The sequence below is a fragment of the Lampetra fluviatilis genome, chromosome 43 (genome assembly GCF_964198595.1).
Source record: "Lampetra fluviatilis chromosome 43, kcLamFluv1.1, whole genome shotgun sequence".
Taxonomy (NCBI): Eukaryota; Metazoa; Chordata; class Hyperoartia; order Petromyzontiformes; family Petromyzontidae; genus Lampetra; species Lampetra fluviatilis.
This window is the reverse complement of record NC_136317.1, coordinates 10,428,939-10,443,561: the sequence shown is the minus strand read 5'-3', so window position 1 is coordinate 10,443,561 and position 14,623 is coordinate 10,428,939. Positions and strand designations below refer to the sequence as shown.

Sequence of the window (14,623 nt, the reverse complement as noted above, 5' to 3'; positions counted from 1 at the left end):
TGCAAAATAAGTGGACAAAACACCAGGAGCAAGATTAAATATCAAGGTGATCAACAAAAGCAGATTAAAAAAACTGGTCTCCCGACCATAAATTTACCGATACGTATCGTAAGATGATTATCATTTGTTCCGATGGTAACCAAAACAGGCCAGCGATTTCCTGCTCAAATGGGCATAGAAGCAGTGCTCATTTCCTTTTATACAGCCCTGAGCCAGTGGTGGAAATTATGCATTCCTATGGCAGAGGCGAGTACATCCAACCACTGTTAATTTACCAGAAAAGCATTACTGATTGTATCAAGCCCAGACTGATGGACTAGGTCAGGCGTCGGGCAGCCTGCGGCTACGGAGCCAACTATGTTGGTCGAAGTTAAAAACAAACAAGAACGGTCTTCTTCTTTGAAAAGTTGCTGAACCCTGGGCTAGATCAACCCCTACAAACATGATTTGAGCTGGCAAAACTTCCCAATTGTGAGCCACTCGCTCGCTCTAGCACTGAAACCACCTGGCTGACGATGAGAATCTGAAGTTAAAACTGCACCATAGTTTTGCTGCTAAAACAAATACTGCTGGAAAAACTACTGGTCCAGAGGATTATAAAAAAAAAAATCAGAATATGTATTTATACTGCAGGAGGAATCCGATGAGCTATAAAACTCTTTTTCACAGATGTCCAGTAGGGGTAGGTACGAACGTTACAACAACAAACAATACACAAACATGATAGGAGTGCAAAGTACAAGAAAGGTAAACAAATCACCCATACAAATGCAACTAAACCATCCCCATCCTACCATGCAAAGCCCACTGAGGTATTAGCTTATTTTTCAAAGGAGACCTGGCCACAAATGATAGCTCAACAGTGACCCATCATTTGGACATTTCATAGCGCCAAAATAATCTCCATAATCTCAATGCGCGCTTCAATTGTTGGGCACGGGCCCAGAAAGGTTGGCAACCAAGAGGGCGAATTAACTTAAACGTTAAGTTACTTCATTTTAATAGTCTCATGCTTATTTACTCATTAATTGGTGATAAGTCACTGGCAATTGTGCTCAAGCACAGAGATACAAAAATATCTCAGCATGTTCGTCAATAACAATGTGGCCTTAAAAAAGAGAAATAGCTATTCTGCATAGCCACATCTATGTACAATTTTACTGTATTTAATTCGTAATTTGATTTCAAAACATTTTCGTGCATTTTTTTTACTTTTTTAATTCATGGCATCAACAATTACATCCTCATTGCACTAAGTACTTCTTGAGTTGCCTTGACCATCAATAAATGCTCCTCCTTAACCCCCTGCAAGGCAGGGCAGACCGGGCTAAATGAGTGAATGTCTCACAATAATCATACAAAAAACAACTTTATCATTCGCGTAGTGGGAACATAATTAACAAAAAAATAAATGAGCAGGTATATGCCTCCTTCACATATCTGTATCTCCACGTACCCTTTAAACTGGTACAAAACTGACACCTTTATACAAGGCATCATGTTTGCAATAACCGCAACACAAGCAGTCAAAATGCAAACAAAAAGAAACAACTCTGATAATGGTAATGATATGCACTGTCCTTGAAGTTGATTGGTCCACACCCGAGACAGCTTTCCTTAGAGCCTAGTCTCCATTGGTGTTGGACCAGATGACGCCAAAAGGCATACAACTCAAAAACAGTGCACTATCAGAGTATTGAGAGCTCGGGGTAAGCATCTACACTATGAGACCTCCTTTACCAGTGGCAAAATATAGTAGTAGGTTTTTACCCTTTAAACTGGTACAAAACTGACACTTTTATACAAGGCATCATGTTTGCAATAACCACAACACAAGCAGTCAAAATGCAAACAAAAATAAACAACTCTGATAATGGTAATCATATGCACTGTCCTTGAAGTTGATTGGTCCACACCCAAGACAGCTTTCCTTAGAGCCTAGTCTCCATTGGTGTTGGACCAGATGACTGCAAAAAGGCGTGCAACTCAAAAACAGTGCACTATCAGAGTATTGAGAGCTCGGGTTAAGCATTTACACTAAGAGACCTCCTTTACCAGTGGCAAAATATAGTAGTAGGTTTTTACCATTACCATTATAATTTGTATCATTACCATTATCAGATATGTTTCTTTTTGTTTGCATTTTGACTGCTTGTGTTGCGGTTATTGCAAACATGATGCCTTGTATAAAGGTGTCAGTTTTGTACCAGTTTAAAGGGTAAAAACCTATTACTATATTTTGCCACTGGTAAAGGAGGTCTCATAGTGTAAATGCTTACCCCGAGCTCTCAATACTCTGATAGTGCACTGTTTTTGAGTTGTACGCCTTTTGGCGTCATCTGGTCCAACGCCAATGGAGACTAGGCTCTAAGGAAAGCTGTCTCGGGTGTGGACCAATCAACTTCAAGGACAGTGCATATCATTACCATTATCAGTTGTTTCTTTTTGTTTGCATTTGACTGCTTGTGTTGCGGTTATTGCAAACATGATGCCTTGTGATAATTGGTTTTTTACCCTTCTATCTGGCAACAAAACTGACACCTTTTTACAAGGAGTCATGTTTGCATAGACCGCAATACCTGCAGTCATAAATACAAACAAAAGACATAACTCTGATAATGTGCACTGTCCTTGAAGTTGATTGGTCCACACCCGAGACAGCTTTCCTTAGAGCCTAGTCTCACATGGGTTGGACCAGAAGACGCCGAAAGGCGCACAACTCAAAGACAATGCACCATCAGAGTATGAGAGCTCGGGGCAAGCATCTACACTATGGGAACCTCATTTGCCAGTAAAAATATGATAATTGGTTTTTTACCCTTCTATCTGGCAACAAAACTGACACCTTTTTACAAGGAGTCATGTTTGCATAGACCGCAATACCTGCAGTCATAAATACAAACAAAAGACATAACTCTGATAATGTGCACTGTCCTTGAAGTTGATTGGTCCACACCCGAGACAGCTTTCCTTAGAGCCTAGTCTCACATGGGTTGGACCAGAAGACGCCGAAAGGCGCACAACTCAAAGACAATGCACCATCAGAGTATGAGAGCTCGGGGCAAGCATCTACACTATGGGAACCTCATTTGCCAGTAAAAATATGATAATTGGTTTTTTACCCTTCTATCTGGCAACAAAACTGACACCTTTTTACAAGGAGTCATGTTTGCATAGACCGCAATACCTGCAGTCATAAATACAAACAAAAGACATAACTCTGATAATGTGCACTGTCCTTGAAGTTGATTGGTCCACACCCGAGACAGCTTTCCTTAGAGCCTAGTCTCACATGGGTTGGACCAGAAGACGCCGAAAGGCGCACAACTCAAAGACAATGCACCATCAGAGTATGAGAGCTCGGGGCAAGCATCTACACTATGGGAACCTCATTTGCCAGTAAAAATATGATAATTGGTTTTTTACCCTTCTATCTGGCAACAAAACTGACACCTTTTTACAAGGAGTCATGTTTGCATAGACCGCAATACCTGCAGTCATAAATACAAACAAAAGACATAACTCTGATAATGTGCACTGTCCTTGAAGTTGATTGGTCCACACCCGAGACAGCTTTCCTTAGAGCCTAGTCTCACATGGGTTGGACCAGAAGACGCCGAAAGGCGCACAACTCAAAGACAATGCACCATCAGAGTATGAGAGCTCGGGGCAAGCATCTACACTATGGGAACCTCATTTGCCAGTAAAAATATGATAATTGGTTTTTTACCCTTCTATCTGGCAACAAAACTGACACCTTTTTACAAGGAGTCATGTTTGCATAGACCGCAATACCTGCAGTCATAAATACAAACAAAAGACATAACTCTGATAATGTGCACTGTCCTTGAAGTTGATTGGTCCACACCCGAGACAGCTTTCCTTAGAGCCTAGTCTCACATGGGTTGGACCAGAAGACGCCGAAAGGCGCACAACTCAAAGACAATGCACCATCAGAGTATGAGAGCTCGGGGCAAGCATCTACACTATGGGAACCTCATTTGCCAGTAAAAATATGATAATTGGTTTTTTACCCTTCTATCTGGCAACAAAACTGACACCTTTTTACAAGGAGTCATGTTTGCATAGACCGCAATACCTGCAGTCATAAATACAAACAAAAGACATAACTCTGATAATGTGCACTGTCCTTGAAGTTGATTGGTCCACACCCGAGACAGCTTTCCTTAGAGCCTAGTCTCACATGGGTTGGACCAGAAGACGCCGAAAGGCGCACAACTCAAAGTCAGTTTTGTTGCCAGATAGAAGGGTAAAAAACCAATTATCATATTTTTACTGGCAAATGAGGTTCCCATAGTGTAGATGCTTGCCCCGAGCTCTCATACTCTGATGGTGCATTGTCTTTGAGTTGTGCGCCTTTCGGCGTCTTCTGGTCCAACCCATGTGAGACTAGGCTCTAAGGAAAGCTGTCTCGGGTGTGGACCAATCAACTTCAAGGACAGTGCACATTATCAGAGTTATGTCTTTTGTTTGTATTTATGACTGCAGGTATTGCGGTCTATGCAAACATGACTCCTTGTAAAAAGGTGTCAGTTTTGTTGCCAGATAGAAGGGTAAAAAACCAATTATCATATTTTTACTGGCAAATGAGGTTCCCATAGTGTAGATGCTTGCCCCGAGCTCTCATACTCTGATGGTGCATTGTCTTTGAGTTGTGCGCCTTTCGGCGTCTTCTGGTCCAACCCATGTGAGACTAGGCTCTAAGGAAAGCTGTCTCGGGTGTGGACCAATCAACTTCAAGGACAGTGCACATTATCAGAGTTATGTCTTTTGTTTGTATTTATGACTGCAGGTATTGCGGTCTATGCAAACATGACTCCTTGTAAAAAGGTGTCAGTTTTGTTGCCAGATAGAAGGGTAAAAAACCAATTATCATATTTTTACTGGCAAATGAGGTTCCCATAGTGTAGATGCTTGCCCCGAGCTCTCATACTCTGATGGTGCATTGTCTTTGAGTTGTGCGCCTTTCGGCGTCTTCTGGTCCAACCCATGTGAGACTAGGCTCTAAGGAAAGCTGTCTCGGGTGTGGACCAATCAACTTCAAGGACAGTGCACATTATCAGAGTTATGTCTTTTGTTTGTATTTATGACTGCAGGTATTGCGGTCTATGCAAACATGACTCCTTGTAAAAAGGTGTCAGTTTTGTTGCCAGATAGAAGGGTAAAAAACCAATTATCATATTTTTACTGGCAAATGAGGTTCCCATAGTGTAGATGCTTGCCCCGAGCTCTCATACTCTGATGGTGCATTGTCTTTGAGTTGTGCGCCTTTCGGCGTCTTCTGGTCCAACCCATGTGAGACTAGGCTCTAAGGAAAGCTGTCTCGGGTGTGGACCAATCAACTTCAAGGACAGTGCACATTATCAGAGTTATGTATTTTGTTTGTATTTATGACTGCAGGTATTGCGGTCTATGCAAACATGACTCCTTGTAAAAAGGTGTCAGTTTTGTTGCCAGATAGAAGGGTAAAAAACCAATTATCATATTTTTACTGGCAAATGAGGTTCCCATAGTGTAGATGCTTGCCCCGAGCTCTCATACTCTGATGGTGCATTGTCTTTGAGTTGTGCGCCTTTCGGCGTCTTCTGGTCCAACCCATGTGAGACTAGGCTCTAAGGAAAGCTGTCTCGGGTGTGGACCAATCAACTTCAAGGACAGTGCACATTATCAGAGTTATGTCTTTTGTTTGTATTTATGACTGCAGGTATTGCGGTCTATGCAAACATGACTCCTTGTAAAAAGGTGTCAGTTTTGTTGCCAGATAGAAGGGTAAAAAACCAATTATCATATTTTTACTGGCAAATGAGGTTCCCATAGTGTAGATGCTTGCCCCGAGCTCTCATACTCTGATGGTGCATTGTCTTTGAGTTGTGCGCCTTTCGGCGTCTTCTGGTCCAACCCATGTGAGACTAGGCTCTAAGGAAAGCTGTCTCGGGTGTGGACCAATCAACTTCAAGGACAGTGCACATTATCAGAGTTATGTCTTTTGTTTGTATTTATGACTGCAGGTATTGCGGTCTATGCAAACATGACTCCTTGTAAAAAGGTGTCAGTTTTGTTGCCAGATAGAAGGGTAAAAAACCAATTATCATATTTTTACTGGCAAATGAGGTTCCCATAGTGATGATGCCTTGTATAAAGGTGTCAGTTTTGTACCAGTTTAAAGGGTAAAAACCTACTACTATATTTTGCCACTGGTAAAGGTCTCATAGAATAATAAAACAAATGCAGAATCTCAGAATCTGTATTTATCAAGGAGAAATCCGATGAGTTATAAAGCCCTTATTCACAGATGCGCCCGGTAGACACGTTTACACAACCCATCATCCACATTGCCTTGTGGGAGTGCAGCATTGGTTCAACACAAACAAACCCTCCACCGGTTTAGACCTTCAGTGTCTCTTCTAGATTTGAAGCTTTCGTGACTGCAAGGATTCATACTCTTAGTTCTTTCGGTAAAGTCACATGTCTCATCAGCAGTCAACTAAATTGGGTCTTAGCCAACAAACGGCTGGCAGTTCAACAGCATTGGTTCAAACAAGCCCCACTCTACTGAGACGCTGGATGTCGAAACAGCAAATAGAGTTTGCTTGTGTTCAAACGGCGGCACTTTATGATATCAATCCAAGCACATTTTAGCAAAAACCTTCAAAACAAACTGCGGGACTTACGCGGCACCCCCCATCCCGCCCGACCACCGCGCCCCCTATGTCGGCCGCGAATCTAGGGAACGTCGAGGCTATGCCGGAATCCCTAGGCCCTTGCGTTTACAAGGGGTGTGGGAGAAGCGAGCCCGGGCGGTGAAGGTGGTGGTGGTGAGGCGGCGTGGGGTGAGAAATCTGCGGCTCACCTCCATGCCGGCGCTTCTAGGAGCCCTGCGGAGACAACGCGGAGACAGCGCGGTAGCGCGGCGAGAGTCGAACCAGAAGTCCGCGTAGCCGACCCCCGGGTTCCGGGTGTTACGTTGAGACTCGTGACGTCACCCGCCGGGGTGCCACGCGGCTGGTGACGTCACGTGTTGTGATAATCCACTGCTGGATGATACATTCAGAAACTATAAAACATTAACTACTTTGTAGTTAACCAGGTAAGGCCCCACCGAGCTATCTAGCTCTTTTTCACAAGCGACCTGGTTATCACAAATGATAGCTCAACGAAGTGGCTTATCGCGTGGAAATGTATATCAACCAAATACTCTAAACGCGTGATGTTGATTCAAAATGTGGAGGGAAAACCCGGAGGACCCGGAAAAAAATCCACGCGACCATCGGGAGGTGAAAATTCCACATATACAGCAGGCGTCAGTGTCGGGATCGAATCCACGACCTCCTGCATACCAGGCGAGGAAGTTAATATTGCGCCGCCCCTGCAATGCTATTTCATGAAACTACCATGACATTCTTTTTATATTTTTGCAACGAACGAGGACCCACATCCTTGATACAAGAAACCCTGACTGCTGTTGAGGCACTGAATGTCGAACTCGGGTTTGCTTGTGTTGAACCAATGCAGCTGAAATGATGCACTCCAGGAAGCATGTGTGGCTGATAGGATGCGTGTACCTTTTATAGATTGAGAAAGTGCCCAGAGCGATCTGTTTTCTGGGTGAGGTCTCACGCGCATACCACTTGCACTGCAGCGGTGACATCCAGTTTTACCCCAATGACGCAGGCCCTCCAAGCTCACAAAGACCCCAGAATAATAAACATGAAATAGAGTATATATATTTTCATTTTATTGCCAAAGATATCAGTTCACCGTTCAATTTTATTGTGCAAGCCAATGTATGTCAACTCGATACATAAACGTATATTTTGTGGTTAAGCAAGTCTGGCTCTGCTGATGAGCCAATGAATGTTGCACCAATGCTGCTAAGATACACTCCCAGAAGGCTGTGTGATTGATGGGATGTGTAAAACGTCACTTTTATGTGGAACAGATATCGGGAGGAAATTAATTGTCTCCGCTTGTATTGTTGCTTGCGGTTGGCGAGCTTCGCTACAAACCTGGCAACCCGAGTTTGGCTTCCACTGACGACCAATACCAGTGACGAATATCTGAACCAGTCCTGAACCTCCTCGAGGTTGACTCAGCCTCAAATGAGGACCTGGTTTGTAAACATCGCCTTGAGGGAGACAAAGGCGGTCGGGCGTGGTGCTGGCCACCCATGCCCTCGTGTGCCGCACCGGGCTTCATTTGGTGCTTGCTAACAGCACTTGCCCCAAAAGTCTGTTAAGGGGCCGTCCATAAATGACGTCACGCACCTAGGGGGGGTCAGACATTTGTGACGATGTGTGACGGGGGGGGGGAGAAATGTGACGTCACATCAAAATGCGCAACTTTAAATATAGACAACACGTTCTACCTCATTAAAGACTTTTTAATAAATGTTTTCTCCTACATCAGAGTGCATCGCCACATTAAATACGCACTACAATGACAATAGTTTAAAGCGTTTGAAGCATGTTTTATTTGGGGGGGAGCAGAGCTTTGTGACGTTCTTTTTGAGAGGGGGTCTGACTTTATTGTGACACCGTGTGACGAAGGGGGAGGGGCAAAAATCGTCATTTATGGATGGCCCCTAAGGCTGTACGGTGGATCGTTGTCTTTGTACTCCACAATGACGCCGATTACTAAGTGATATTGATGTCTTGCTGTGGGATTCCATCTCAGCACGGGTAATGTTGAATGTGTCTGTGCTTAATGTACAATTATTTTGTCATGCAGTTTTTGCTCATTTCTTTTTTTATTGTTTCTGCTCCGAATTGTTTGATTGCTTGCTGCACCTTGTTTGAATTGCATTACTTTTGTCCTTTTGATGACCCAGATTACTCTTAAAAATGATGTATCCTGGTGTCGTTGAAATATCATCTGGTTAAACAAATACACTTTAAATCCAAGGTCGGTACACTGAGGTTGGTACGTTACACACGCATGCGCGTGACCTGGTCTCATAGGTGCGGTGACGTCCGCTGTAGCACCAGAGACTCAATTATAAAGAGAGCGGCTAAAAATTATAGAGAGCGGTCGTCAAAATGAGTACCCCTTCATGGGTAAGTCAAGTGGTTATCCTATGGACTCGCCCCCGCTATGGTAATGTGTAATTTCTAATACTGGCTCAGTGCTAAATACAAGAGATAAGCACCAATGCCTCGATGCTCATTGGAGTAGGACATCACTGGCTTGTTTTTGTTACCATAAGTACAGGTGAAAATCATATTGTGAAACTTTCATGTTGGTTACTTTACATTCTGGAAACCAGTTTTTTCTGGCTGCTTTGTTAATCGCCTTGATATTGTTTGTTTTATCCAGTTTCTATTGTTTTTTTCCAGTTGTTTTGCAATTTGTATTACATATTGGCACAAGGTCATCGTGCTAAAGAAGCAATGATGTTTCGAGCATCTCAATGGGTCTAGTTCATCTCCTGATTAAAAAAAAAAGCCTGACTGCATCGTGTCACAAACCCAGCATCACTCCAGGGTCGAAAAAACGTGTGTTACTTCATGGGAAAGTCAGCAGTGGTCGTCCTATAGAGAAAACAACGCCCAGGGGCGGATATAGAAACGTCCCAAGGGGGAGCAGAAGTCCCTAAATTTCAAGAATTTGAAATAAATGTATATTCATAAACTTTCCATGTACGTTCTCTCATAGGATTGATCTTGGATATACTTGCCCCCTGCCATAAGTGGTGTTTCACCACTGGCTCAGTGAGAGATGACCAACCACATCAATGCTCATTTTAGCAGGTGATCACTGTAACCTGTTGACCTGTTTGTTGGGGAACTGGACGGTCACGCCGGGGTTGAATTGTCACAATGGGCGACCAAAGCGTTTGTAGAACTTTCCGAGGGCCGCCTGGCTGATGATGACAGAGACGTGGGCGGTGGATGACTCGGGGATCACTCGTACATCCTGAACCGCAGCCTCGCGGTACAGCCAGCTGCTCACGCACGCACAGAAAGACAGAGATCCACCATGTAGCCTTTTCAAGCTGCTGAGGTAAGGGCTGTTGGTGAGGACTATAAAGGCGCCCGGTGGCGTGATGTTAACTGCCTCGCCTGGTATACAGGTCGTGGGATTGATCCGACTAACACAGTTTGCATGTTCACCCACTCAACCACTCACGCAAGAACAAAGATCCCCCATATAGTCTTTGACAGACTGTTGGAGCAAGTGCTGTTATCAGGCACCGATGAAAGTCAGCATGGCACACGAGGGGGCGGGTGGCCAGCACCATGCCCGGTCACCTTTGTCTCCCTCTTAACAATGCTTACACACCGCACCAGGCACTCGTTTAAAGTTGAGTCGACCTAGGGGAGGCCCAGGACTGGTTCGGATAATCGTCACTGGTGTGGCCGTGAGCGGGAAATTAATTCTGGTCATCGGGTTCATAGCGTAGCGTGCTAACCGCTGCACTCTCGCTCCCCATACACACAAAACATCCCCACACTATATACACACAGCACACAATAATTGTCAATAATTTAGAACATTTGGTATTTGGCACTATCATTCTTGTCATGCACGGCAATCATCACGAAGGTGACATATTTCACATACATAGTCTGCAGTAGTTTCACAGTAGGGGCGATTTTGCTACGTATAATTTTTATTGAATAATTTGGGGTGTAATTTTTCAAATTTGGACAATGACGCCAGCACACAATGGCGAATTCCATCGCGGGATCTTAAACGTGCCCATTGAGGCCGACGGCGCACAGAACTTCACGGTTAATACACAACGCAGCAGTAATGACCAGTGGTGTCGTGGGCATACCATTGAACAAGTTCGCGGTGAATAATAATGCGTTCATTGTTGTGGTGTTTTTTGTTTAGCAAATATATTAATCGAAATGAATTTTGCACAACAGACAGGAGTTAAACTTGACTTGAGAGCTATTGAATAATGAGAACCCTGTAAAAAGGCATTGAGGTTGACTAAATGTGCTGGAGAGATTCCCTCCCTCCTCCAGGTGCTAATTTTACTGATCAGCTGCTCCGCACACGCAGTGGCACACGAGGCAAAACATAAACTACCCTCATCTCTGAAGGAGGACAGGTTGATGGCCAAGCTGTAAAAGTCCAATTACATTGGCAAATTTTCTCTCTCCATTACCTCACAAAACGAGAGGGGACTTCTATTACTCATGGAAAAGATCGGAATGTAAATACATAATCCGTATACAGTGGTCAATTCATGATGTTAGAATATCCACGCATACCACCACTAAAGTGTGGGCGGACCAGCGGTGGCTACGGCACCGCGTGGCGATTCACGTCGGCCGAGTGCTATAGCTCGTGTCATTGGACAGTCATTGAGCAAACAAAATCACGAGTTAATCTTGTACATAAACTGGCTAGAACATGGCGAGCAAATGCTCCGGACGGCCACCACAGCACGTCTTCTCTGCAGCAGAATATCGCACAGCAGCCTTGAGCAAAACCGTGCACACGAAGCTGGTGGATACACAACTAAATGCAACCATGAGGATCATCTCATACCGTGAGGCCATCGGAAATCCAAACCTTCTAATAAACAAGGACATGTTTTACTTAAAACTTTCGTGACTGCAAGAATTCATTTTCTATGGTTCTTCACGTAGATAGAAAAAATAAAAAGTGATTAAAAATATCACGACGTTTTGATCGCAACACAAGTGGTCATCATCAGGAACAGGGAGGTTGGCCTCTGACGGTAAGCTGTTTATAAAGGTATAATGAGCGACTTCCGCGACTAGTCTGTAGAGGGTACTCTCTTCTTTATTCACATTCGGGCACACCACAGGCCAACCTTATCCTCTTCTCCAAGTACACACGTAGATATTAGCATCCCTAAAGGGTACACGTGGTCGATCCCACAGCGTGGTTCCGTCTGCCCACTCCCGGCCTCGCCGCTGGTTGACAGCGTGCCCGTGAGGGTGGTGGGACTTCGCAGGAGATCTGCTACGTGGCCGACGACGGAGAGAGATGATGGCGAGCAGCGACGCAGTCCGGACCCAAGGCTCCCCACACCGACCACGAGTCCTCCCCCGCCTCTGCTTATCTTGCCGCAGGTGCGGCGAGGCTCCACCTCCGGCCACGCCCTCTTGTGGAACCTTCTAGCCGGTTGCCGGAGTATCTCGGCCAGCCCCGCCCTTTAGCTTTGGCCCAGATACCTCTCCCTTTGGGATTGGATGTTTATAGTGGTGCCTGTACCCGTGCTTCCCTTTTCCAACCAGTAGATGTCGCTCTGTCATTACAAAGGTTTAGAGATGGGCGGAGCAGCTAATGTTAATGTAGGAGACAGCTCCGACACTGGCAGTAGGTCTACACCAATCACAGCATTGCACCTTGCTCCATACACCCACACTGCTGACAATGGAGGTTGACAAGAAAACACAAATCAAGACATGACCCAAAGTGGTTGATGACATCTTTCCAATGATTGCTGAGCTTATAACCATCCTCTCAGTTGAAATTGTGTCTGTGTCTGTAAATATGGATGGCTTCGTGAACAAATCTTTGTTGATAGCCAGTAGGCTTGCAAAGTACCACCATCTTAGAGAAATACATTTCGTGTGAGCCAGCTGCATTCAAATAATGATCAGCCACGGCAGAAGTATTGGTCCTACCGTGTTTCAAATCTGCCTTATGCTCACGAACACGGTCCGAGACATGTCGCTTAATTTCCCCAATGTAACTGCTGCCGCAGATACAGCTTAGTTTGTAGATGCCGGGATATTGCATGTCAGGAATCTTGTCCTTCACAGATGGGATCAGATCACGAATTTTATGTACTGTGTTAAAACGGACCTGGATCTTGTGTTTGTTCATGATTTTGGAAATAGTTTTGGTTACCCCTGCTATGTATGGTAAGGTGATGGTTTTGATTGGATCCTCAGATGGCTCCTTTCTGACAGTTGGGGTGATGGCTTTGCGGATTATGTAGTCAGAGTATCCATTCGCCTTGAGAGCTTGGTGTACGTGTTTGAGTTCACTGGTTAGATGTTCCTGGTCGAAAATACATTGAGCGCTATTGTGTAGCGTTTTGATGAGGCAATTCTTCTGGGATGGGTGGTGGTGGGAATCAGGTTTTAGGTAGGCGTCATTATGGGTTACTTTTCTGTAGACAGAATGGCTCATTAAGCCATCAGGTCTCTTTTTGATTAGGATATCCAAGAAACGTAGCATGCCATCCTTTTCTACCTCCATGGTGAATTTGATGGCTGGGTGTACGGAAATGATGTGATTGAGGAATTGGTTCAGAGCCGGTCGGCCATGTGGCCAGATGACAAACGTGTCATCCATGTACCTCTTCCACAAGGACGGGCGTAAAGTGGATGCCTGGATGGCGTCCTTCTCAAATTTTTCCATGAAAATATTGGCTACAACCGGAGATAAGGGAGAACCCATTGGGGTGCCTTCAGTTTGTTTGTAGAATCTTCCATTCCAGGTGAAGTATGCATTAATGAGGCAGTGTCTCACCGGGCCGGTACATCAGCATTCAATCCTTGTTGGACCAATTCTTCAATAAAACAAGGACATCTCCTTGCAACCACTGCAGAGGTGGCTCAAATCCAGAAAACCTTTCTGGCAATATGCAAAGAACCTCCATGATAACAAGACCACCGAAGCATGATGGAGGGAAGCCTGGGGCAAAAAACACCAACCTGCTGCAGAAATCCATTGTCAGGGACTCCACAATCCTCTAAACCAGGATCTGAACTATCGAGGAAGATCCTGGTCCTCTTTGAATTGGATCCAGACACTCGATGGAAGATGTGGATACTCTCCATGATGGAAAATTCACGAGTCCAGTTTGTGACTGTGGTGGTGCGACATCTCAGACCGTGCAATATATTGTAAACAACTGCCCAATCAAATCATTCAACGGAGTTTTGAAACAAATCCATGCGGCTACTCCTGTAGCAGTTGAATGTATATCAAATCTCAACATCAATTTGTAATCTGTTGCAAGCCCCAAAAATGCCACACGAAAGAAGAAGATTGGACAGCTGCCCCAATCATGATACGCGGCCCTTACGCCATCACAAAGATAAAGAGCCACCCCACTGGACGTGCTAGTGGAAGGCAGTGGAGAAGTAGAAGTGAGATAAGCTGTAACACAGGTATCGTAAGTCAATAGCAGTGAGCTATAGATGCGCTTCAGGAGTTGGGAAGCTGAACTAATACAGCTGTGGAGTTGTTTCGAAGGAGATTTTAAGATCTGTCATTGTTGAAGCCTCAAAGTGTAAAGAGTCTATGGGACCTTTTTGCCAGTATCGAAATATGAAAAACAAGAACAAGTTTTACCCTCTCTGGCAATAACACAGGAGGTGCAAGGAATCAAGTCTGCATTAACCACACATACTTGTGGCAAAACATGCAAACAAACATGTTCTGATAATATATGCATTGTTCTTTTGGCGTTCTCTGGTCTGACACTGGTGAGACAAAACATAAAGAAAGTGTTGGAAAATGAGTGGAGATAAGTATGCCTCAAGGAGAAGGCTCCACAAAGAGAGGACACCCAATTGCACTGAACTTTGCGAATCACGTCACAAGCCGTAATTACCACAAGCTAAATAGCGACTTCATAACTACAAGTTTGTGTAATAACAGC

The 14,623-nt window shown here is 44.5% G+C and overlaps 2 protein-coding genes across 9 annotated transcripts in view; both read right to left on the bottom strand.

The window, feature by feature from the left end:
* The window catches only part of GCC2 (GRIP and coiled-coil domain containing 2), a 91,187-nt gene extending 84,178 nt beyond the window's left edge, over positions 1-7,009 (bottom strand). For all 4 annotated transcript variants that reach the window (XM_078876324.1, XM_078876327.1, XM_078876325.1 and 1 more), the window contains exon 1: positions 6,872-7,009. In XM_078876324.1, the coding sequence (XP_078732450.1) occupies positions 6,872-6,877 (6 nt within the window). In that variant the 5' untranslated portion in view covers positions 6,878-7,009. The remainder of the gene's footprint in view (positions 1-6,871) is intronic.
* An 878-nt stretch (positions 7,010-7,887) lies between these two features.
* Positions 7,888-14,623, bottom strand: part of LOC144947111 (putative GTP-binding protein 6) — a 31,949-nt gene continuing 25,213 nt past the window's right edge. For all 5 annotated transcript variants that reach the window (XM_078876318.1, XM_078876319.1, XM_078876322.1 and 2 more), the window contains one exon: positions 7,888-9,961. In XM_078876318.1, coding sequence (XP_078732444.1) covers positions 9,832-9,961 — 130 coding nt within the window. In that variant the 3' untranslated portion in view covers positions 7,888-9,831. The remainder of the gene's footprint in view (positions 9,962-14,623) is intronic.